This window comes from Panulirus ornatus, chromosome 21, assembly GCF_036320965.1.
Source record: "Panulirus ornatus isolate Po-2019 chromosome 21, ASM3632096v1, whole genome shotgun sequence".
NCBI classification, from domain to species: Eukaryota; Metazoa; Arthropoda; class Malacostraca; order Decapoda; family Palinuridae; genus Panulirus; species Panulirus ornatus.
The window spans coordinates 32,460,387-32,487,317 of record NC_092244.1 but is presented as its reverse complement, the minus strand read 5'-3'; the positions used below and the strand labels follow the sequence as shown (position 1 = coordinate 32,487,317).

The following is a 26,931-nucleotide window of genomic DNA, read 5'->3' as shown; positions in this document are numbered from 1 at the left end:
GAAAAACTGGAGGAAGTGAAGTGTTTTAGATATCTGGGAGTGGATCTGGCAGCGGATGGAACCATGGAAGCGGAAGTGGATCATAGGGTGGGGGAGGGGGCGAAAATTTTGGGAGCCTTGAAAAATGTGTGGAAGTCGAGAACATTATCTCGGAAAGCAAAAATGGGTATGTTTGAGGGAATGGTGGTTCCAACAATGTTGTATGGTTGCGAGGCGTGGGCTATGGATAGAGTTGTGCGCAGGAGGATGGATGTGCTGGAAATGAGATGTTTGAGGACAATGTGTGGTGTGAGGTGGTTTGATCGAGTAAGTAACGTAAGGGTAAGAGAGATGTGTGGAAATAAAAAGAGCGTGGTTGAGAGAGCAGAAGAGGGTGTTTTGAAATGGTTTGGGCACATGGAGAGAATGAGTGAGGAAAGATTGACCAAGAGGATATATGTGTCGGAGGTGGAGGGAACGAGGAGAAGAGGGAGACCAAATTGGAGGTGGAAAGATGGAGTGAAAAAGATTTTGTGTGATCGGGGCCTGAACATGCAGGAGGGTGAAAGGAGGGCAAGGAATAGAGTGAATTGGAGCGATGTGGTATACAGGGGTTGACGTGCTGTCAGTGGATTGAATCAAGGCATGTGAAGCGTCTGGGGTAAACCATGGAAAGCTGTGTAGGTATGTATATTTGCATGTGTGGACGTGTGTATGTACATGTGTATGGGGGGGGGTTGGGCCATTTCTTTCGTCTGTTTCCTTGCGCTACCTCGCAAACGCGGGAGACAGCGACAAAGTATAAAAAAAAAAAAAAAAAAATATATATATATATATATATATATATATATATATATATATATATATATATATATATATATATATATATATATATATTTTTAACTTTCTAAAATGGGAAACAGAAGGAGGAGTCACGCGGGGAGTGCTCATACTCCTCGAAGGCTCAGATTGGGGTGCCTAAATGTGTGTGGATGTAACCAAGATGTGAAAAAAGGAGAGATAGGTAGTATGTTTGAGGAAAGGAACCTGGATGTTTTGGCTCTGAGTGAAACGTAGCTCAAGGGTGAAGGGGAAGAGTGGTTTGGAAGTGTCTTGGGAGTAAAGTCAGGGGTTAGTGAGAGGACAAGAGCAAGGGAAGGAGTAGCAGTACTCCTGAAACAGGAGTTGTGGGAGTACGTGATAGAATGTAAGAAAGTAAATTCCCGATTAATATGGGTAAAACTGAAAGTTGATGGAGAGAGATGGGTGATTATTGGTGCATATGCACCTGGGCATGAGAAGAAAGATCATGAGAGGCAAGTGTTTTGGGAGCAGCTGAATGAGTGTGTTAGTGGTTTTGATGCACGAGACCAGGTTATAGTGATGGGTGATTTGAATGCAAAGGTGAGTAATGTGGCAGTTGAGGGAATAATTGGTATGCATGGGGTGTTCAGTGTTGTAAATGGAAATGGTGAAGAGCTTGTAGATTTATGTGCTGAAAAAGGACTGATGATTGGGAATACCTGGTTTAAAAAGCGAGATATACATAAGTATACTTATGTAAGTAGGAGAGATGGCCAGAGAGCGTTATTGGATTACGTGTTAATTGACAGGCGTGCGAAAGAGAGACTTTTGGATGTTAATGTGCTGAGAGGTGCAACTGGAGGGATGTCTGATCATTATCTTGTGGAGGCTAAGGTGAAGATTTGTATGGGTTTTCAGAAAAAAAGAGTGAATGTTGGGGTGAAGAGGGTGGTGAGAGTAAGTGAGCTTGGGAAGGAGACTTGTGTGAGGAAGTACCAGGAGAGACTGAGTACAAAATGGAAAAAGGTGAGAACAATGGAAGTAAGGGGAGTGGGGGAGGAATGGGATGTATTTAGGGAATCAGTGATGGATTGCGCAAAAGATGCTTGTGGCATGAGAAGAGTGGGAGGTGGGTTGATTAGAAAGGGTAGTGAGTGATGGGATGAAGAAGTAAGAGTATTAGTGAAAGAGAAGAGAGAGGCATTTGGACGATTTTTGCAGGGAAAAAATGCAATTGAGTGGGAGATGTATAAAAGAAAGAGACAGGAGGTCAAGAGAAAGGTGCAAGAGGTGAAAAAAAGGGCAAATGAGAGTTGGGGTGAGAGAGTATCATTAAATTTTAGAGAGAATAAAAAGATGTTCTGGAAGGAGGTAAATAAAGTGCGTAAGACATGGGAGCAAATGGGAACTTCAGTGAAGGGCGCAAATGGGGAGGTGATAACAAGTAGTGGTGATGTGAGAAGGAGATGGAGTGAGTATTTTGAAGGTTTGTTGAATGTGTTTGATGATAGAGTGGCAGATATAGGGTGTTTTGGTCGAGGTGGTGTGCAAAGTGAGAGGGTTAGGGAAAATGATTTGGTAAACAGAGAAGAGGTAGTAAAAGCTTTGCGGAAGATGAAAGCCGGCAAGGCAGCAGGTTTGGATGGTATTGCAGTGGAATTTATTAAAAAAGGGGGTGACTGTATTGTTGACTGGTTGGTAAGGTTATTTAATGTATGTATGGCTCACGGTGAGGTGCCTGAGGATTGGCGGAATGCGTGCATAGTGCCATTGTACAAAGGCAAAGGGGATAAGAGTGAGTGCTCAAATTACAGAGGTATAAGTTTGTTGAGTATTCCTGGTAAATTATATGGGAGGGTATTGATTGAGAGGGTGAAAGCATGTACAGAGCATCAGATTGGGGAAGAGCAGTGTGGTTTCAGAAGTGGTAGAGGATGTGTGGATCAGGTGTTTGCTTTGAAGAATGTATGTGAGAAATACTTAGAAAAGCAAATGGATTTGTATGTAGCATTTATGGATCTGGAGAAGGCATATGATAGAGTTGATAGAGATGCTCTGTGGAAGGTATTAACAATATATGGTGTGGGAGGCAAGTTGTTAGAAGCAGTGAAAAGTTTTTATCGAGGATGTAAGGCATGTGTACGTGTAGGAAGAGAGGAAAGTGATTGGTTCTCATTGAATGTAGGTTTGCGGCAGGGGTGTGTGATGTCTCCATGGTTGTTTAATTTGTTTATGGATGGGGTTGTTAGGGAGGTGAATGCAAGAGTTTTGGAAAGAGGGGCAAGTATGAAGTCTGTTGGGGATGAGAGAGCTTGGGAAGTGAGTCAGTTGTTGTTCGCTGATGATACAGCGCTGGTGGCTGATTCATGTGAGAAACTGCAGAAGCTGGTGACTGAGTTTGGTAAGGTGTGTGAAAGAAGAAAGTTAAGAGTAAATGTGAATAAGAGCAAGGTTATTAGGTACAGTAGGGTTGAGGGTCAAGTCAATTGGGAGGTGAGTTTGAATGTAGAAAAACTGGAGGAAGTGAAGTGTTTTAGATATCTGGGAGTGGATCTGGCAGCAGATGGAACCATGGAAGCGGAAGTGGATCATAGGGTGGGGGAGGGGGCGAAAATTCTGGGAGCCTTGAAGAATGTGTGGAAGTCGAGAACATTATCTCGGAAAGCAAAAATGGGTATGTTTGAAGGAATAGTGGTTCCAACAATGTTGTATGGTTGCGAGGCGTGGGCTATGGATAGAGTTGTGCGCAGGAGGATGGATGTGCTGGAAATGAGATGTTTGAGGACAATGTGTGGTGTGAGGTGGTTTGATCGAGTAAGTAACGTAAGGGTAAGAGAGATGTGTGGAAATAAAAAGAGCGTGGTTGAGAGAGCAGAAGAGTGTTTTGAAATGGTTTGGGCACATGGAGAGAATGAGTGAGGAAAGATTGACTAAGAGGATATATGTGTCGGAGGTGGAGGGAACGAGGAGAAGAGGGAGACCAAATTGGAGGTGGAAAGATGGAGTGAAAAAGATTTTGTGTGATCGGGGCCCGAACATGCAGGAGGGTGAAAGGAGGGCAAGGAATAGAGTGAATTGGAGTGATGTGGTATACCGGGGTTGACGTGCTGTCAGTGGATTAAAGCGGGGCATGTGAAGCATCTGGGGTAAACCATGGAAAGCTGTGTAGGTATGTATATTTTGCGTGTGTGGACGTATGTATATACATGTGTATGGGGGTGGGTTGGGCCATTTCTTTCGTCTGTTTCCTTGCGCTACCTCGCAAACGCGGGAGACAGCGACAAAGCAAAAAAAAAAAAAAATATATATATATACCTTAGTGCATTCTAAATGCAAGAAGTTACAATTTGAGTGAAATGTCACCTCTTGAAAGACTGTGTCATTGGGAGGAGAGTCTTCTCAAAGACCTTCACACTCCTTGGGAGTCTACATTTTCCTGCTACTAGAAACAGTGCAGCCTTGAGCTGCAAGAACCTTTAGAAAGGCCCTGGGAAACACTAAGAATTTTTCAAGGAAATTTGACTTGGGGTAAATATATTCATAAATAAATCATACTTTGATCATAGCGTGATGTATGTGATTTACATATGGAAATAAAAACATCTGACATATCTTTAATGCAGTCAACATACTGCAAATAAGTGAGGCACACTTAATTACCTAGTTTCTACTAATAGAGATGCAAATGGCAAATTCTTAGTCTAATGTAAATATCAAAAAGTCAGGCATTTCATCACTATATTACCTCATCCTATATTAGAGTAATGTTATCAACATAAAAGAGTTGACATCTGACATAATAGATATTTTTATTCTTTCTATCTATCTACTTATGTTTTGCTGCATTCCAAATCCAGTGAGGTTGATTAGGTACAGACAGCCTTTGAAATATCACTCACAATCCCCCCTATCTTTATATCATCCATTTATATCTAGTGTGTTAAAGCGAATACTGAACTTTCTTACTCATACTAATTAGTAAAGTATAAACACCATCACACCACAAATCAAAACCATGCATTGCTCCATTGTCTCAGCTATTTTGTTGGTGCATTTAATGAAATTAAACATCAATTAACAGACATGATGCTTTGTCGTTTCATGATGAAATCTTATGTACAAAAGGAAATAAATGGCTGATAATAATGATAACTTTTAGTCAGACACTCTATAATTCCCCCTAACTCTGAAAAAAAAAAACAATGGAACAGAAATATACTAGTTAAGATGCATCATGTAGTTCTGAGGTTTACTTCCAAACTTAAGATGGAACAATTTACCAATGAGCATGCACTGCCATCTTGCTGAATATCAGCTGAAATCAGTATGATATTCATATGGTATTGTCATCTTGCTTTTCATGAAAAACTAAGCCCAAAATCTTCTCAAGAAGCTTTCCAGAAATATTTTCTTATTCCATCAGTAAATCAGGAAAACAATGCAATTATGTCCAGATTCTTCTTTTTAGCTACAGATACCTTTCCCTTAATTTATAATAGTTGCCCATTCCCATTTAGTGAGGTAGTGCCAGGAACATATGAAGAACAGTCTCATTTGCTCACATCCACTCTCTAGCTGTCATGTATAATGCACTGAAACCAAAGCCCCTATTCAAAGTTAAGCCTCACAGACCTTACCAAAATTTCCTATGGCTACTTCATATGCCCTGGATCAACCCACTGACAGTGTGTCATTACTTTCATAACACATCACTCTGATTCACTCTATCCCTTGCACTTCTGCATTTTAAGGCCCTAATAACTCAAAGACTCTTTCAATCCATCTTCCATCTCCCCCACCATTTACCCCTCCTACTTGCCCCTTCCACTTCTTTCACATATATCCTCTTAGTCAGTCTCCTTTCACTCATCCTTTCCATATCTCTAAACCCCTTTACCATACCTTATGCACCTTTGTTAGTCATACTCATCTTACCACCACACTGCTCTCTTACACTATCATTTCTTACATGATCAACCCTCCTCACAGTACATATTGTCCTCAAGCACTTCATTCTCAACACTCTTGGAACAACTATTTCAATAAACATACCCCCTATTTTTTTTGCCCCAACAGACAATGACCTAATGACCTCTCTTTCTATACACTTCACAATGCATTCATGGCCTTCACCTCCCCCTCACCCATCCTATGGTTCTTTTCAACTACCAAGACCGCTTTCAGGTATCTAGAACACTCTACTTCCTCTAGGTTCTCTTTAACTGAACCAACCTGTCTCTCATTCTGCCAAATATCATAGCCTTACTTTTATTCACATTAACTCTCAAGTTCTTCCTTTCACAAACTCTTCTAAGCCCAGACACAGTTTCTCCAAAGTTTCTCACTTAAGTCTAACACTAGAGCCATGTTTGGAAATAGCAACTGATTCATCTCCCAGTCCCTGCATTCTGCAGACTTGCACCTCTCTCTAAGACCCTCATATACATCTCTCACCAACCCAATCATAACCAGTTTAAACAGCCAGAGTGAGATCACACACCTTTAACACAAATCTACCTTCACCTGGAACCACTCACCCTCCTCCCTTTCTACTCACACACATGCCTTATTCTCAACAGAAACTATGCAGTGTTTCTGTCAGCTATCCTCACAGACCATATATTTGTGGCATCTTCCACATCATATGATTCCTGCTTTCCAATCATATGCTTTCTCCAGTTTTATGAATGTCACATGCAAATCTCTCTCTCTCTCTCTCTCTCTCTCTCTCTCTCTCTCTCTCTCTCTCTCTCTCTCTCTCTCTCTCTCTCTCTCTCTCTCTCAAGTATTTCTTGCACAAATTCCTCAAACCAAACACCTGGTCCACACAACCTATTCACTCCTACAGCCACTTGCTTGTGCTTAATCAGATGCTCTGTACATACCACCATCCTTTCAGTCACTACTCTCCCATAAACCTAATCATGAATTCTCACCATAATTATACCTCTGTAATTTGCACATTCATTTTTGTCTGCTTGCCTTTACATAATGGCACTATACAGACTTCCCACCAACCCTTCAGCATCTCACCTTAAGCCATACATACAGCAAAAATCTTGACTCATTGATCAACAGTACAGTTACCAGTCTTGAGAAAGTCAACGGCAGTGCCATCCACTCCAGGTGCTTTGCCACATTTCATCCTGTGCAAGACTTTCACCACCTCCACTGTTTTCACAAATCACTTTACCGTGAGTCTCTTGTTCCATATATGTCCACAACCCAGACACCCCACACCTACACCCTGTTATCAAACACATTTAGAAATATTTCAAAATACTGAACTCATGTCCTCTTTACTTTTTCTTTGCTTATTATCACTACCTGATATGCTTTCCTCACTAATGTCCCATTTGTTCTCATGTCCTCCTCAAACTATTTGTCCCCTTCTAAAACATTTTCTTGCTCTCCCTGATGTATACTTCTACTCTCACTCCATCTTTCAGTTGTGCTCTTATTCAGCTCCTGCACCTCTTAACAACCTGCCATTTTCTCTTGTACATCTCCCAATCATTTACACTCATTCCCTGCAGGTAGCACCAACATACCTCTTTTCTCATTCATTGCAACTTAACTTCCACAATCTACCACTCACTACCCTTTCTCAAATTCTCACATACCACCTTCTGCATGCCACACACTTCACACACACATGTAGCTTTGCTTTCCTAAATACCTTCCATTTCTTGTTTGCTTCCTTTGTTTTGTTTACTCTCACTTCGAGCCATGCCTCAGCTAATCTTTCTTTATATCTTCTCACACAAGCTTCCTTTCCAGTCTCACTCACTTTCACCAATCTCTTTTCATCTATGTCATTCTCTCTTTTCCTTCTGCCACTCACCTCCAACAAGATGTGATCAAACATCCCATCAGCTGCCCCTCTCAGCACTTCACATTCAACAGTCTCTCGTTTACATTCCTATCAGTTAATACATAATCCATTACTGCTCACTAACCACCCCTCTCACCCATGTACACTTATGCATGTGTCATTTTTTAATCAGATATTCAAAATCACAACAAAATTCAATAAGCTTCTCGTTATTTTCATTTACTCTGGGAATCCCATACTTGCTAATCATACCCTCAACAGCCATAGCACCAATTATTGCATTCCACCACTATAACTTTATCCCTTGCACCGAATTTGCTAATGCACCACTCAGCTCTTCCCAAAACACTCACCTCTCTTCCTCACTTCTTTCACCAAAGATACCAAGTGTATGAGCAATGACAATTACCAGCCTCTTAAAATCCACTTTCATTCTCACTTACATTGGACTAGAACTCACTTCCTTACATTTTCTAACCCTTTCCCATAACTTGTCCCTCACACTTTACCTCTCAAACATTCTCAAATCATGTTTCCCTCTTTCACACAGAGCCAGAACGTAAGTTTCTTTCCTACAGTATAATATCTGTCTCTCCCTTCTTTTCATTGGCTCAAATTTAGACACTCCTCATTTGGCTCCTTCCTCTGTTCTCACTTTTAGAAACTGAACTACAGAAGGGAGGGGTTTCTGACCCCCCCCCCACTCCTACTGCCCACTCACCTATCCAACTATCATTCTTTGTAGCCACCTTTTAAGACAGGAAATATTCTTCCTCCCCTATCCCCATTCTAATGGCAAAATATCATGATGAGTGGCATAGCAATCATGTTGAAATCTTTTACTTCCGTAGAACTTTTTCTATCTTTTTCTTGATTGTACAATGAACCTAAATCAAAGCATTAATGAACTACCTTTTCAAGCAAACAAGTTTGAAATCAATAAAATGTATATGTCCTAAAGTCAAATTACCACACTTGTTACTTAGAAATGACTGTTTTTATGTACTGTTTTTATGTGCAATTTTAATGTAAATTATTACATAAAAGTAACTACTGTACTACTTTTCATAGAAGCAAAATGGATGTCATAAACTGTCATAAACCCTACAAGATTATCAGAAGATGTACACACAGATATTAGTTTGCCTTCACACATGAAAAATAACACCATAGTAATCCTACAGGGATAGCTGGCTGGCGCAAGCATATTGGCCATTTTTTCATGGTGTACATGAAGGAGATAAGCAGGAAATGCTAGCCAGCGCCAGCCAAACATCCAACCCGGGACTAGTAGAAGTGATAGTTCAGCCCTTCCTGTATAAAACAAGAGAATTTATATTTTCATCCTCAAGCCCTATGGTTAGCGTGGAGAGAAATATAAATATATAATTTACTCAGTGAAGGTAAAGCCTGACCAGAGAGATTTAACAAATGCTTTAAAAAGTTTCTTAAGAGAGACATTTCAAAGAAATGCCTCATTTTTTAATAACAATAACAATTTGTTTTTAATTTCCTCAATGGTCACTATTCTAATCATTCTAAATAGTTAAATGACAAATTAGATAATCTCACAACTATCTTACAGTTGAGCTGTAACAGGTATAAGCAAGCATAAGAAGCCTTACTGTCATTGTGTATCATCACTGCCTTAAAAGAAAGGAATTGAAATATAAAAAAATTTCATGTCTTATAAGAATCAGGTGATAACTATTCCCTGAACCCTGATTCTGAAATATTACTTGAGGGCTGAAACACACTTCCAGATACTATTCCTACAAAAAAATGCAGTAATTATGCTTTTCATGCTTTACTTGGCTGCAGTTTTCTAGTTGTGAGTAATGTTTCAGAATGTGGGTCCTATGTATTCATTCAGTAATGAATGTATAAATACAGTATATTAGTAAATTACTAAAAAATTCTACCCTACCTGTTTTGCTTTAAGAACAGTCTGCTGATAGTTGTCTTGAGCATTGGATGAGCCTGAAATATTCAAAAGTTAAACATGTTCTTATACATTTATTCAAACATTTATAAAATTTATCAAATTAAGTAATAAAAGATGTACAGTGCATCTGACCAGAACCAAACCCCTGACAGGAGCCGTTCTTTATCGCTTTAAAGATGAAGTCATATCCTAAAACGGGATGATACAGCCTAAACATGAACATTAAGCACTTCAACTGGGGCTTCTTGATTATTTCTTCTGAGATCAAAACTGACTGCTTACATATTTTTTATAGTTCCAAATGGATAAAAAAAAAAAAAGGATGGAGGTCAGAAACTGGCTATCAAACCTTCCAGGTGATTTAAACTTAGATAAATGATGAGAAGACTGAGCATTATGCTATTCATTACCACAGTTTGAATGCCTTGAAAATAATGTTCATGCATCAGCTTAACTGGTCTACAGTGAATTATCTTACCCTGGAACCAGTGTTACATAAAGCTGAACATAAATCCATTACAGCATGTGCAGATATAGACACAATATCACATCAATAATACTTTGTCATGGTTTCAGACAAGGGATCATAGAAAGATAAATGTACCAATATCAAAATCTCAAATTCTTTTCAAATATGATCCTGAGACTTAGATGTGCAGCACTGGTGCAACAGTGGCACTTTCTGGCGACCTATTTCAATATTTACCTTTTGTGATCACAAACTATATAGCCTTTGGTAGGGATAAAAATGACAGGAAATAAGTGAAAGTCTGGCATTGGATGTTCATGTTCAAGCTACAGTAATATAGGTCCAGCCTTGCCAAATCCCTATATGAATAACTACAGACTTTATGTATCCCTATATGTAGTGCAAGTGTGACATGTTTGTTTTATAATCAGTACAAGCTACAGTACAGCTGACAAAAAATTTTTGCTTTCTCGGTGATTCAAATTTTCACTCAGAAATGCAGTTCTAACATGTTTTGCTGGAGATGAAGGATGATAAAAGTAAAAGTAAAAATCTGCTGATTAGCAATATCTATTCCTTTTCAATGCAACTTTAACTGTATACCACATTCTCAAACTGGTGAGAATATGAAATTGTACTTACGCCACTCATTACGAATGCAGGAAGGTGACGATTCAGTAGCACTGTGTCGGGGTAATCCAGCTGATGAATTCCTCTTAATTCTTGGAGGAGCAACAGGAGCTCCTTCAGAGCCTCGAGAGTCACTGTTGCTACAGCCACCCGCAACATTTGCCCTTAGGGGCTGCACTAAACTGGGCCTTCTCAGACGCACAGATTCTTCGCCTAACAGGTAAGACTTGCCTTAGCAAAACTCACAAGCAGCTTTTGTTCTCTAACAATGTAATATTAGCATCAATTTCAAAATGGTTAACACAAATTTTTTCATATATGATACAAGTGTATAAGTGTAAAGTAGACTGAAACAGATCTTCAAAAGATAATATTCTCATATCTACATAACTGTATAGTGATAATGCTAGATCATTTTTGTTCTGCATCCCTGGAAAGAAAAAATTAAAAGAAAAGTTTTTTCATCTTATTTTCTGATCCAAACCTTACAAATATACTGATAATACTGGTGAATACTAGTAATACTAGTAAATGAACTGACTTCAAAGAAGCATTTTCCTCGCCTAATTGACCATAAGAAGAGAATGAATGAAATCGAAGATAATCAAATGTTCCTCAGAGTAATTCTTATTATAAACTTAATATTGTGATATGTCTATTCAATACAGGCAAACAGGGTGAGATAGACACATCTGTCTATAAGAAATGAAACCAGGAAAAAGGTATTGAACTACAGACTGATCTCATTTACAAGTGTGAAAGTTTCTGGAAAAGATAAATAGAAATTCAGATGACTTTATACAGAAAAGAAATTACCTAAAAAAGAAAGAGCACAGGTTTAGGGAGAGAAGGTTATGTGTAAGAAACTACTTATATTTCTATGACTGAGAGAGCTCAATTTTAGACAAAAAGAAAGGCTGGATAAATTGTTTGTATCAGTTCAGCCAGAAAGCATATTACATTGTGCCACATGGGATACTGATTAAGAAGCTGGAGCACCATGCAGGAATATGCGAAAAATCATCCAATAGAGAGATTATCTCAGAGGAAGGGAACAAAGGATATGTATCTCATGAGTCTTCCTCAAATGAGATGAAGTGACTAGTGGAGTGCTACATGGTTCTGCTGTAGGACCATTGCACTTCTATGTGAACCTAATAAATGACTGGCCTGAAGGTATGGGCTCCTAACTGAATATGTTTGTAGATAATGCAAAGGTCATGTGGGAAGTCAAAAGAAGGAGGACTGTTTCCAGAATGAACTAATCAGACTCCAAAGTTGGTCTGACACATGGTTGATGAAATTCAACCTAAACGAATAAAAAGTAATGCTGGTGAGACAAAGTGAAAGAATGTCTGAAAATGATTATCATCCAGCAGGAAATAAGATTCATGATTCTGTGTGTGAGAGGGACTTGGGAGTCAACATCAACCTTAACTTGTCCCCAGAATCCCACATTAGGAGAACAGTTAGGGAGATAAAACGTCTGCAGACAAATATTAAAATTGCTTTCAAGTATATGAATATGGAAATATGTAGGAAGCTGTTCATACCCTCTATAAGGCCTAAAGATATACAAAGAATGAAGATAGAAGGTCCACAGGGAGGTAACAAATGCAGCACAAGAATTAAGAGAGGCAAGTTACAAGTGAGAGGCTTTAAACATGCCCAATGTGGAGGAGAGGAGTTACTATAACCTGATCACAACCTTTAAGTTTTCAAAGCAGATCCATGATGTACAAAGTAAAGAATTTTCAAGAGGTGTAGGGATAAAACAACCATTAAACATAATAGGAAATTAGGCAAAAAAACTGTTAAGAAAGTACTTTCTTAGGATAAGAGTGTTAGATGAATGGAACAGAAAGACTGAGGATATGGTTAATGGAGAATACTTAAACCTAAGAAATTGTATGATAGCAGAGAGCATTTAAGAGATGAAGCCTCCATGAGCAGGAAACTCCCTCCACATGAAGTGCAAATGCATGTAGTGGTCAGCATTTCTGACTGATGCATTCATGGAGAGCCCAAGGTCAGGGACATAGATTCAAATCCTGTTTGGGCTGTTGGTCCACAGCCAACCCGATGTTCATACATCCATAGGGATTACTCGATAGAATGGGTACCTGGCTTAGGCTAGGGTGTATATTTATATTCATTTATTTATAATGCTTTGTCGCTGTCTCCCGCGTTTGCGTGGTAGCGCAAGGAAACAGATGAAAGAATGGCCCAACCCAACCACATACACATGTATATACATACACATCACACATGCACATATACATACCTATACATCTCAAAGTATACATATACATACACCCAAAGACATATACATATATACACATGTACGTAATTCATGGTCTGCCCTTCTTCATTCCCGTCGCCACCCTGCCACTCATGAAATGAAAAACCCCCTCCCCCCGCATATGCATGAGGTAGCACTAGGGAAAAAAACAACAAAGGCCACATTCGTTCACACTCAGTCTCTAGCTGTCATGTATAATGCACCAAAACCACAGCTCCCTTTCCACATCCAGGCCCCACAAAACTTTCCATGGTTTACCCCAGACATTTCACATGTTCTAGTTCAATCCATTAACAGCATGTCGACCCCGGTATACCACATCGTTCCAATTCACTCTATTCCTTACACACCTTTCACCCTCCTGCATGTTCAGCCCCCAATCACTCAAAATCTTTTTCACTCCATCTTTCCACCTCCAATTTGGTCTCCGACTTCTCCTCGTTCCCTCCACCTCTGACATATATATCCTCTTGGTCAATCTTTCCTCACTCATTCTCTCCATGAGACCAAACCATTTCAAAACACCCTCTTCTGCTCTCTCAACCACACTCTTCTTGTTACCATACATCTCTCTTACCCTTTCATTACTTACTCGATAAAACCACCTTACACCATATATTGTCCTCAAACATCTCATTTCCAGCACATCCATCCTCCTCCGCATAACTCTATCTATAGCCCACATCTCGCAACCATATAATATAGTTGGAACCACTATTCCTTCAAACATACCCATTTTTGGTTTCCAAGATAACGTTCTCGATTTCCACACATTTTTCAAAGCTCCCAGAACTTTCGCCCCCTCTCCCATCCTATGATTCACTTCCATTTCCATGATTCTATCCGCTGCCTAATCCACTCCCAGACATCTAAAACACTTCACTTCCTCCAGTTATTCTCCATTCAAACTTACCTCCCAGGTGACTTGTCCCTCAACCCTACTGTACCTAATAACCTTGCTCTTATTCACATTTACTCTCAGCTTTTTTATTTCACACACTTTACCAAACTCAGTGATCAGCTTCTGCATTTTCTCGCCCGAATGAGCCACCAGCGCTGTATCATCGGCGAACAACAACTGACTCACTTCCCAAGCTCTCTCATCCACAACAGACTGCATACTTTTCCCTTTTTCCAAAACTCTTGCAGTCACCTCCCTAACAACCCCATCCATAAACAAATTAAACAACCATGGAGACATCACGCACCCCTGCCGCAAACCAACAGTCACTGAGAATCAATCACTTTCCTCTTTTCCTGCACGTACACATGCCTTACTTCCTCGATAAAAACTTTTCACTGCTTCCAACAACTTACCTCCCACACCATATATTCTTAATACCTTCCATAGAGCATCTCTATCAACTCTATCATATGCCTTCTCCAGATCCATAAATGCTACATACAAATCCATTTGCTTTTCTAAGTATTTCTCACATACATTTTTCAAAGCAAACACCTGATCCACACATCCTCTGAGTCCATGGGAAAATGAAAAACGATAAGTTCCCAAGTGAATTTTCATGTAATAATCACATCATCAGGGGAGACATGGGAGAAATATAACAGTCAGTGATATACATCGAAGCGACGAAGCTCGGACACCATTTGGTAAACATGCGATTGTCCCAGACAGACAATGAGCGTTCATAAACTTATCATTTTACAAATTTAATCAACAATAAAGTTATCTGATTTGTATAGACCATCACTAATATTAAGATTATAATTCTTTCTGCATTTGATAATAGAAGATTCAATGATATTTCTCGTGGTAAAGGAGTTATAGTTAATAACTGAGATGGCATGAATCCAGTCAATACAATGATCATAGTTTTTAATGTGATAAAACAAGGCATTTGATTCTAGTCCCGTTCTTATACTATATCTATGTTCCTTAAGTCTAACTGAAAGATCCTTACCAGTCTGCCCAACATAAAATTTATCACAATTCCCACATGACACTTTATACATGCATCCAGGAGAATTTTCTGGTGAATTCCTGATTAAGATATTCTTTATAGTATTATTGTTGCTGAAGGCAACATTTACATTAAAGGATTTAAGCAACATGGGAAGTAAAATTATTATTAAAAGGGAGAACTAATAAAAGGTTCTTGGTGTCAACGGGAGGTTTGGGCTCAACTCTATAAAATGCTTTCTTTGCTAACTTAAGGAATTTATCAATAAAAGATCTAGAGTACTTTAACTTAGATCCAGTAGAATATATCTTCTCAAACTCATCATCAATAAACTCTGGACAGCAAATATGTAATGCCATAAGAAACATAAATTGAAATGATGATAATTCAACTCTGTAAGATGAGTAATAATGGATATATGAGCATACATCACAATAATAATAAATATATATAAACAGAGAGGAGGTAGTAAAATCTTTGTGGAGGATGAAAGTCGGCAAGGCAGCGGGTTTGCATGGTATTGCAGTGGAATTTATTGAAAAAGGGGGTGACTGTATTCTTGACTGGTTGGTAAGGTTATTTAATGTATGTATGACTCATGATGAGGTGCCTGAGGATTGGCGGAATGCCTGCATAGTGCCATTGTACAAAGGCAAAGGGGATAAAAGTTAGTGCTCAAATTACAGAGGTATAAGTTTGTTGAGTATTCCTGGGAAATTATATGGGAGGGTATTGATTGAGGGTGTGCAGGCATGTACAGAGCATCAGACTGGGGAAAAGCAATGTGGTTTCAGAAGTGGTAGAGGATGCGTGGATAAGGTGTTTGCTTTGAAGAATGTATGGGAGAAATACTTAGAAAAGCAAATGGATTTGTACGTAGCGTTTATGGATCTGGAGAAGGCATATGATAGAGTTGATAAAGATGCTCTGTGGAAGGTATTAACAATATATGGTGTGGGAGGCAAGTTGTTAGAAGTAGTGAAAAGTTTTTATCGAGGATGTAAGGCATGTGTACGTGTAGGAAGAGTGGAAAGTGATTGGTTCTCAGTGAATGTAGGTTTGCGGCAGGGGTGTGTGATGTCTCCATGGTTGTTTAATTTGTTTATGGGTTGGGTTGTTATGGAGGTGAATGCAAGAGTTTTGGAAAGAGGGGCAAGTATGAAGTCTGTTGTGGATGAGAGAGCTTGGGAAGTGAGTCAGTTGTTGTTCGCTGATGATACAGCACTGGTGGCTGATTCATGTGAGAAACTGCAGAAGCTGGTGACAGTTTGGTAAAGTGTGTGAAAGAAGAAAGCTGAGAGTAAATGTGAATAAGAGTAAAGTTATTAGGTACAGTAGGGTTGAGGGTCAAGTTAATTGGGAGGTAAGTTTAAATGGAGAAAAACTGGGGGAAGTGAAGTGTTTTAGATATCTGGGAGTGGATTTGGCAGCGGATGGAACCATGGAAGCGGAAGTGAATCATAGGGTGGGGGAGGGGGCAAAAATTCTGGGAGCATTGAGGAATGTGTGGAAGTCGAGAACATTATCTCGGAAAGCCCCACATCCAGTACCCACAAAACTTTCCATGTTTTACCCCAGACACTTCACATGGCCTGGTTCAATCCATTGACAATACGTCGACCCCGGTATACCATATGATTCCAATTCACTCTATTCCTTGCACGCGTTTCACCCTCCTGCGTATTCAGGCCCCAATCGCTCAAAATCTTTTTCACTCCATTCTTCCACCTCCAATTTGGTCTCCTACTTCTCCTTGTTCCCTCCACCTCTGACACATATGTCATCTTTGTCAATCTATCCTCATGCATTCTCTCCATGTGACCTAACCATTTCAATACACCCTCTTCTGCTCTCTCAACCACACTCTTTTTATTACCACACATCTCTCTTACCTTTACATTACTTCCTTGATCAAACCACCTCACACCATATATTGTCCTCAAACATCTCATTTCCAACATATCCATCTTCCTCCGAACAACCCTATCTATAGCCCACGCCTCTATATAACATTGTTGGGACCACTATTCCTTCAAATATGCCAATTGGTGATTTCCGAAATAATGTTCTTGCTTTCTATATGTTCTTCAACGCTTCCAGAATTTTCGCCTCCTCCCCCACCCTGTGACTCACTTCCGCTTCTATGATTCCATCCGCTGCCAAATCCACTCCCAGTTATCTAAAACACTTCACTTCCTCCAGTTTTTCTCCATTCAAACTTACCTCCCAATTGACTTGTCCCTCAACCCTACTGTACCTAATAAGCTTCCTTTATTTACATTTACTCTCAGCTTTCTTCTTTCACACACTTTACCAAACTCAGTCACCAGCTTCTGCAGTTTCTCACCCAAATCAGCCACCAGTGCTGTATCATCAGCGAAGAACAACTGACTCACTTCCCAAGGTCTCTCATCCCCAACAGACTGCATACTTGCCCCTCTCTCCAAAACTCTTGCATTTACCTCTCAAACAACTTCATCCATAAACAAATTAAACAACCATGGAGACATCACACACCTCTACCACAAATGACATTCACTGGGAACCAATCAGTTTCCTCTCTTCCTACTTGTACACATGCCGTATGTCATCGATACAAACTTTTCACAGCTTCTAGCAAATTGCCACCCTCACCATATCATATGCCCTCTCCAGATACATAAATGCTACATACATATCCATTTGTTTTACTAAATATTTCTCACATACATTCTTCAAAGCAAACACCTGATCCACGCATCCTCTACCACTTCTGGAACCACTGTTCTTCCCCAATCTGATGCTCCGTTCATGCCTTCACCCTCTCAATCAATACCCTCCCATACAATTTCCTAGGAATACTCAACAAACGTATACCTCTGTAATTTGAACACTCACCTTTATTCCCTTTGCCACTGTACAATGGCACTATGCATGCATTCTGACAATCCTCAGGTACTTCACCATGAGCCATACATACACTTAATATCCTCACCAACCAATCAACAACACAGTCACCCCCTTTTTTGATAAATTCCACTGCAATACCATCCAAACCCACCGCCTTCCCAGCTTTCATCTTCCACAAAGCTTTCACTACCTCTCCACTGTTTACCAAACCATTCTCCCTGACCCCTCTCACTTCACACACCATCTTGATCAAAACACCCTATATCTGCCACTTTGTCATATAACACATTCAACAAACCTTCAAAATACTCACTCCATCTCCTTCTTACATCACCATTACTTGTTATTACCTCCCCATTAGCCCCCTGCACTGATGTTCCCATTTGTTCTCTTGTCTTACGCACTTTATTTACCTCCTTCCAAAACATCTTTTTATTCTCCCTAAAATTTAATGATACTCTCTCACCCCAACTCTCATTTACCCTCTTTTTCACCTCTTGCACCTTTCTCTTGACCTCTTGCCTCTTTCTTTTATACATTGCCCAGTCATTTGCACCATTTCCCTGCAAAAATCATCCAAATGCCTCTCTCTTCTCTTTCACTAATAATCTTCCTTCTTCATCCCACCACTTACTACCCTTCCTAATCTGCCCAACTCTTACGCTTCTCATGCCACAAGCGTCTTTTGCACAAGCCGTCATTGCTTACCCAAATACATCCCACTCCTCCCCCACTCCCCTTACATCCTTTGCTGTCACCTTTTTCCATTTTGCACTCAGTCTCTCATGGTACTTCCTCACACAAGTCTCCTTCCCAAGCTCACTTATTCTCATCACTCTCTTCACCCCAACATTTTCTCTTCTTTTCTTAAAACTTCTACAAATCTTCACCTTAGCCTCTATAAGATAATGATCTGACATCCCTCCAGTTGCACCTGTCAGCACATTAACAGGGAAAAATCTCTCTTTCACACACTTATCAATTAACATGCAATCCAATAAGACTCTGGCCATCTCTCCTTCTTACTTATGTATACTCCTGTATATCTCTATTTTTAAACCAGGTATTCCCAAACACCAGCCCTTTTTCAGCACACAAATTTACAAACTCTTCACCATTTCCATGTACAAAACTGAACACCCCATGTACACCAGTTATTCCCTCAACTGCCATATTACTCAGCTTTGCATTGAAATCTGTGTATGTATATATATGTATACATTGAAAGGTATAGGTATGTATATGTGCGTTTCTGGACGTGTATGTCATGAATGTGGGTGGGTTGGGCCATTCTTTCATGTTTCCTTGTGCTACCTCGTTAACGCGGGAGACAGTGACAAAGTATAACAGATAGATAAGCAGTGAAAAGTTTTTATCGAGGATGTAAGGCATGTGTATGAATAGGAAGAGAGTAAAGTAATTGGTTCTCAGTGAATGTTGGTTTGTGGCAGGGGTGCATGATGTCTCCATGGTTGTTTAATTTGTATTTCTCGCATACATTCTTCAAAGCAAACACCTGATCCACACATCCTCCACCACTTCTGAAACCACACTGCTCTTCCCCAATCTGATGCTCCGTACATGCTTTCACCCTCTCAATCAATACTCTCCCATATAATTTCCCAAGAATACTCAACAAACTTATACCTCTGTAATTTGAGCACTCCCCTTTATGCCCTATGCCTTTGTACAACGGTACTATGCATGCATTCTGCCAATCCTTAGACACCTCAACATGTCATTTTTTTTTTTTTTTTGCTTTGTCGCTGTCTCCCGCGTTTGCGAGGTAGCGCAAGGAAACAGACGAAAGAAATGGCCCAACCCAGCCCCATACACATGTATATACATACGTCCACACACGCAAATATACATACCTACACAGCTTTCCATGGTTTACCCCAGACGCTTCACATGCCCTGATTCAATCCACTGACAGTACGTCAACCCCGGTATACCACATCGATCCAATTCACTCTATTCCTTGCCCTCCTCTCACCCTCCTGCATGTTCAGGCCCCGATCACACAAAATCTTTTTCACTCCATCTTTCCACCTCCAATTTGGTCTCCCACTTCTCGTTCCCTCCACCTCCGACACATATATCCTCTTGGTCAATCTTTCCTCACTCATTCTCTCCATGTGCCCAAACCATTTCAAAACACCCTCTTCTGCTCTCTCAACCACGCTCTTTTTATTTCCACACATCTCTCTTACCCTTATGTTACTTACTCGATCAAACCACCTCACACCACACATTGTCCTCAAACATCTCATTTCCAGCACATCCATCCTCCTGCGCAACACTCTATCCATAGCCCACACCTCGCAACCATACAACATTGTTGGAACCACTATTCCTTCAAACATACCCATTTTTGCTTTCCAAGATAATGTTCTCGACTTCCACACATTCTTCAAGGCTCCCAGGATTTTCGCCCCCTCCCCCACCCTATGATCCACTTCCGCTTCCATGGTTCCATCCGTTGCCAGATCCACTCCCAGATATCTAAAACACTTTACTTCCTCCAGTTTTTCTCCATTCAAACTTACCTCCCGGTTGACGTGACCCTCAACCCTACTGTACCTAATAACCTTGCTCTTATTCACATTTACTCTTAACTTTCTTCTTTCACACACTCTACCAAACTCAGTCACCAGCTTCTGCAGTTTCTCACATGAATCAGCCACCAGCGCTGTATCATCAGCGAACAACAACTGACTCACTTCCCAAGCTCTCTCATCCCCAACAGACTTCATACTTGCCCCTCTTTCCAAAACTCTTGCATTTACCTCCCTAACAACCCCATCCATAAACAAATTAAACAACCATGGAGACATCACACACCCCTGCCACAAACCTACATTCACTGAGAACCAATCACTTTCCTCTCTTCCTACACGTACACATGCCATACTTCCTCGATAAAAACTTTTCACTGCTTCTAACAACTTGCCTCCCACACCATATATTCTTAATACCTTCCACAGAGCATCTCTATCAACTCTATCATATGCCTTCTCCAGATCCATAAATGCTACATACAAATCCATTTGCTTTTCTGAGTATTTCTCACATACATTCTTCAAAGCAAACATCTGATCCACACATCCTCTACCACTTCTGAATCCACACTGCTCTTCCCCAATCTGATGCTCTGTACATGCCTTCACCCTCTCAATCAATACCCTCCCATATAATTTACCAGGAATACTCAACAAACTTATACCTCTGTAATTTGAGCACTCACTCTTATCCCCTTTGCCTTTGTACAATGGCACTATGCACGCATTCCCCCAATCCTCAGGCACCTCACCATGAGTCATACGTACATAAAAGATCCTTACCAACCAGTCAACAACACAGTCACCCGCTTTTATAATAAATTCCACAGCAATACCATCCAAACCTGCAGCCTTGCTAGCTTTCATCTTTCACAAAGCTTTTACTACCTCTTCTCTGTTTACCAAACCATTCTCCCTAACCCTCTCACTTCGCACACCACCTCAACCAAAACACCCTAATTCTGCCACTCCATCACCTAACACATTCAACAAACCTTCAAAATACTCACTCCATCCGCTTCTCACATCACCACTACTTGTTATTACTTCCCCATTAGCCCCCTTCACCGATGTTCCCATTTGTTCTCTTGTCTTACGCACTTTATTTACCTATTTCCAAAACATCTCTTTATTTTCCCTAAAATTTAATGACACTCTCTCACCCCAATTCTCATTTGCCCTCTTTTTCACCTCTTGCACCTTTCTCTTGACCTCCTGCCTCTTTCTTTTATACATCTCCCACTCATTTGCATTATTTCCCTGCAAAAATCATCCAAATGCCTCTCTCTTCTCTTTCACTAATAATCTTACTTCTTCATCCCACCACTCACTACCCTTTCTAATCTGCCCACCTCACATGCTTCTCATGCCACAAGCATCTATTGCGCAAGCCATCACTGCTTCCCTAAATATATCCCATTCCTCCCCCATTCCCCTTACGTTCTTTGCTCTCATCTTTTTCCATTCTGCGCTCAGTCTCTCCTGGTACTTCCTCACACAAGTCTCCTTCCCAAGCTCACTTACTCTCACCACTCTCTTCACCCCAACATTATCTCTTCTTTTCTGAAAACCTCTACAAATCTTCACCTTCACCTCCACAAGATAATGATCAGACATCCCTCCAGTTGCACGGGCCTATCAATTAACAATCCAATAATTAATAATCCAATAACGCTCTCTGGCAATTGCTCCTACTTACATGCGTATACTTATGTATATCTCTCTTTTTAAACCAGGTATTCCCAGTCACCAGTCCTTTTTCAGCACACAATTCATCAAGCTCTTCACCATTTCCATCTTCCAAACATATATGCACATTCTTATGAGTCCTCAGGGAAAATAAAGCACGATAAGTTCCCAAGTGCACTTTCGTGTCATAATCACATCATCAGGGGAGACACAAGAGAGAAATATAAGTCAGTTGATATACATTGAAGAGACGAAACTAGGATGCCATTTGGTAAACGTGATTGTCCAAAACATACGAGTGTTCATAAACTTATCATTTTACAAATTTTATCAACAATAAAGTTATCTAATTTGTATACACCATCACTAATATTAAGATTATAATTCTTTGTGTATCTAATAATAGATGATTCAATGATATTTCTCTTGGTAACAGAGTTAGACGACCTTTTAGAATATTTATTTGATGCTTTGGGTGATGTTCATTTACCTGTTTCACAGTCTGTTTTCATTGATCTGATAAAATTGTTTATAAAAGACTGTATTTCTATTCAATGGAGATTATGATGCTCAAAAATTTGGTATGGAAATGGGTAACCCTCTTTCACCTGTACTAAGTAATCTTTATATGGAATTTTTTGAAACAAAATTACTAAAGGATATCTCACCCTCTAATGCAATTTGGTTTAGGTATGTAGATGATATTCTTGTGTTTGGCCGACAAATGAAAATTTACGAATATTTCTCCCCAGAGAGCGTTACTGGATTACGTGTTAATTGACATGCGTGCGAAAGAGAGACTTTTGGATGTTAATGTGCAGAGAGGTGCAACTGGAGGGATGTCTGATCATTATCTTGTGGAGGCTAAGGTGAAGATTTGTATGGGTTTTCAGAAAAGAAGAGTGAATGTTGGGGTGAAGAGGGTGGTGAGAGTAAGTGAGCTTGGGAAGGAGCCTTGTGTGAGGAAGTACCAGGAGAGACTGAGTACAGAATGGAAAAAGGTGAGAACAATGGAAGTAAGGGGAGTGGGGGAGGAATGGGATGTATTTAGGGAATCAGTGATGGATTGCGCAAAAGATGCTTGTGGCATGAGAAGAGTGGGAGGTGGGTTGATTAGAAAGGGTAGTGAGTGGTGGGATGAAGAAGTAAGAGTATTAGTGAAAGAGAAGAGAGAGGCATTTGGACGATTTTTGCAGGGAAAAAATGAAATTGAGTGGGAGATGTATAAAAGAAAGAGACAGGAGGTCAAGAGAAAGGTGCAAGAGGTGAAAAAAAGGGCAAATGAGAGTTGGGGTGAGAGAGTATCATTAAATTTTAGGGAGAATAAAAAGATGTTCTGGAAGGAGGTAAATAAAGTGCGTAAGACAAGGGAGCAAATGGGAACTTCAGTGAAGGGCGCAAATGGGGAGGTGATAACAAGTAGTGGTGATGTGAGAAGGAGATGTATTGAGTATTTTGAAGGTTTGTTGAATGTGTTTGATGATAGAGTGGCAGATATAGGGTGTTTTGGTCGAGGTGGTGTGCAAAGTGAGAGGGTTAGGGAAAATGATTTGGTAAACAGAGAAGAGGTAGTGAAAGCTTTGTGGAAGATGAAAGCCGGCAAGGCAGCAGGTTTGGATGGTGTTGCAGTGGAATTTATTAAAAAAGGGGGTGACTGTATTATTGACTGGTTGGTAAGGTTATTTAATGTATGTATGACTCATGGTGAGGTGCCTGAGGATTGGCGGAATGCGTGCATAGTGCCATTGTACAAAGGCAAAGGGGATAAGAGTGAGTGCTCAAATTACAGAGGTATAAGTTTGTTGAGTATTCCTGGTAAATTATATGGGAGGGTATTGATTGAGAGGGTGAAGGCATGTACAGAGCATCAGATTGGGGAAGAGCAGTGTGGTTTCAGAAGTGGTAGAGGATGTGTGGATCAGGTGTTTGCTTTGAAGAATGTATGTGAGAAATACTTAGAAAAGCAAATGGATTTGTATGTAGCATTTATGGATCTGGAGAAGGCATATGATAGAGTTGATAGAGATGCTCTGTGGAAGGTATTAAGAATATATGGTGTGGGAGGAAAGTTGTTAGAAGCAGTGAAAAGTTTTTATCGAGGATGTAAGGCATGTGTACGTGTAGGAAGAGAGGAAAGTGATTGGTTCTCAGTGAATGTAGGTTTGCGGCAGGGGTGTGTGATGTCTCCATGGTTGTTTAATTTGTTTATGGATGGGGTTGTTAGGGAGGTAAATGCAAGAGTTTTGGAAAGAGGGGCAAGTATGAAGTCTGTTGGGGATGAGAGAGCTTGGGAAGTGAGTCAGTTGTTGTTCGCTGATGATACAGCGCTGGTGGCTGATTCATGTGAGAAACTGCAGAAGCTGGTGACTGAGTTTGGTAAAGTGTGTGGAAGAAGAAAGTTAAGAGTAAATGTGAATAAGAGCAAGGTTCTTAGGTACAGTAGGGTTGAGGGTCAAGTCAATTGGGAGGTGAGTTTGAATGGAGAAAAACTGGAGGAAGTGAAGTGTTTTAGATATCTGGGAGTGGATCTGGCAGCGGATGGAACCATGGAAGCGGAAGTGCATCATAGGGTGGGGGAGGGGGCGAAAATTCTGGGGGCCTTGAAGAATGTGTGGAAGTCGAGAACATTATCTCGGAAAGCAAAAATGGGTATGTTTGAAGGAATAGTGGTTCCAACAATGTTGTATGGTTGCGAGGCGTGGGCTATGGATAGAGTTGTGCGCAGAAGGATGGATGTGCTGGAAATGAGATGTTTGAGGACAATGTGTGGTGTGAGGTGGTTTGATCGAGTGAGTAACGTAAGAGTAAGAGAGATGTGTGGAAATAAAAAGAGCGTGGTTGAGAGAGCAGAAGAGGGTGTTTTGAAGTGGTTTGGGCACATGGAGAGAATGAGTGAGGAAAGATTGACCAAGAGGATATATGTGTCGGAGGTGGAGGGAACGAGGAGAAGAGGGAGACCAAATTGGAGGTGGAAAGATGGAGTGAAAAAGATTTTGTGTGATCGGGGCCTGAACATGCAGGAGGGTGAAAGGAGGGCAAGGAATAGAGTGAATTGGAGCGATGTGGTATACCGGGGTTGACGTGCTGTCAGTGGATTGAATCAAGGCATGTGAAGCGTCTGGGGTAAACCATGGAAAGCTGTGTAGGTATGTATATTTGCGTGTGTGGACGTATGTATATACATGTGTATGGGGGGGGGTGGGCCATTTCTTTCGTCTGTTTCCTTGCGCTACCTCGCAAACGCGGGAGACAGCGACAAAGTATAATAAATAAAATATTCTCCCCTTACTTAACAATTTAGTACCTTCCATCAAATTTACTGTAGAAAATGAAAATAATGGTATGTTACCATTTTTAGATCTCATGATTTATAGGCAAGGAAACAAGTTTAAGTTTAGCATATACAGAAAACCCACCAATGTATGCTCATATATCCATTATTACTCATCTCAACATGACAGAGTTAAATTATAATAATTTCAATCTATGTTCCTTACAGCATTACGTATTTGCAGTCCAGAGTTCATTGATGATGAGTTTGAGAAGATATATTCTATTGGATCTAAATTAAAGTACCCTAGATCTTTCATTGATAAATCCCTTAAGTTAGCAAAGAAATCATTTTATAGAGTTGAGCCCAGACCTCTCAGTGACACCAAGAATCTTTTAGTTCTCCCTTTTAATTATAATTTCACTTTCCTTCCCTTTCTTTCATACTATATACTATTCCCCATTTCCCGCGTCAGCGAGGTAGCGTTAAGAACAGAGGACTGGGCCTCTGAGGAAACATCCTCATCCAGCCCCCTTCTCTGTTCCTTCCTTTGGAAAAAAAAAAAATAAGAGAGGGGAGGATTTCCAGCCCCCCGCTCCCTTCCCTTTTAGTCGCCTTCTACGACATGCAGGAATACGTGGGAAGTATTCTTTCTCCCCCATCCCCTATTCCTTCCCATGTTGCTTAAATCCTTTAATGTAAATGTTGCCTTTAGCAACAATAATACTATAAAGAATATCTCAATCAGGAATTCACAAGAAAATTCTCTTGGATGCATCTATAAAGTGCCATATGGAAATTGTGATAAATTTTATGTTGGTCAGATTGGTAAGGACATTTCTGTTAGACTTAAGCAACATAAATATAGTATAAGAATGGGACAAGAATCAAATGCCTTGTTTAATCATATAAAAAACTATGATCACTGTATTGACTGGAGTAATGCCATCTTAGTTATCAACTCTAACTCTATTACCAAGAGAAATATCATTAAATCTTCTAATATCAAATACAAAAAGAATTACAATCTTAATATCAGTGATGGTCTATACAAATTAGATAACTTTATTGTTGATAAAATTAGTAAAATGATAAGTTTATGAATGCTCGTTGTATGTTTTGGACAATCACGTTTACCAAATGGCGTCCTAGCTTTGTCTCTTCAATGTATATCAACTGACTTATACTTCTCTCTTGTGTCTCCCCTGATGATGTGATTATTACACGAAAGTGCACTTGGGAACTTATCATAATTCATTTTTCCTGTGGACTCATAGGAATATCTTGATCACGCACAAAATTGTGATCCTTTCCAATATATACACATGTATATATTCATCCTACTGCCTTCATCCATTCCCATCACCACCCCGGCACACAGGAAACAGCATTCCCCTCCCCCCTTCCCAGCTAGGTAACACCAGAAAGACAAAAAGGCCACATTCGTTCATACTCAGTCTCTGCTGTCATGTGTAATGCATTGAAACCACAGCTCCCTTTCTACATCCAGGCCCCATAGACCTTTCCATGGTTTACTCCAAACGCTTCACATGCCCTAGTTCAATCCACTGATAGTACGCTGACCCCAGTATATCTTAACGTTCCAATTCCCTCTATTCCTTGCACGCATTTCAC

General features: G+C 40.2%; 1 protein-coding gene across 3 annotated transcripts in view; it reads right to left on the bottom strand.

The window, feature by feature from the left end:
- LOC139756449 (uncharacterized) overlaps positions 1–26,931 on the bottom strand; it is a 352,809-nt gene that overhangs the window by 54,242 nt on the left and 271,636 nt on the right. For 2 of the 3 annotated variants that reach the window (XM_071675905.1, XM_071675906.1), the window contains 2 exons: positions 10,675–10,875; positions 9,546–9,598 (listed from right to left, as the gene is read on the bottom strand). In XM_071675905.1, coding sequence (XP_071532006.1) covers positions 9,546–9,598; positions 10,675–10,875 — 254 coding nt within the window. Of the gene's footprint in view, positions 1–8,800; positions 8,933–9,545; positions 9,599–10,674; positions 10,876–26,931 lie in introns of all 3 variants that reach the window. The other variant, XR_011714348.1, reaches the window with a different exon arrangement.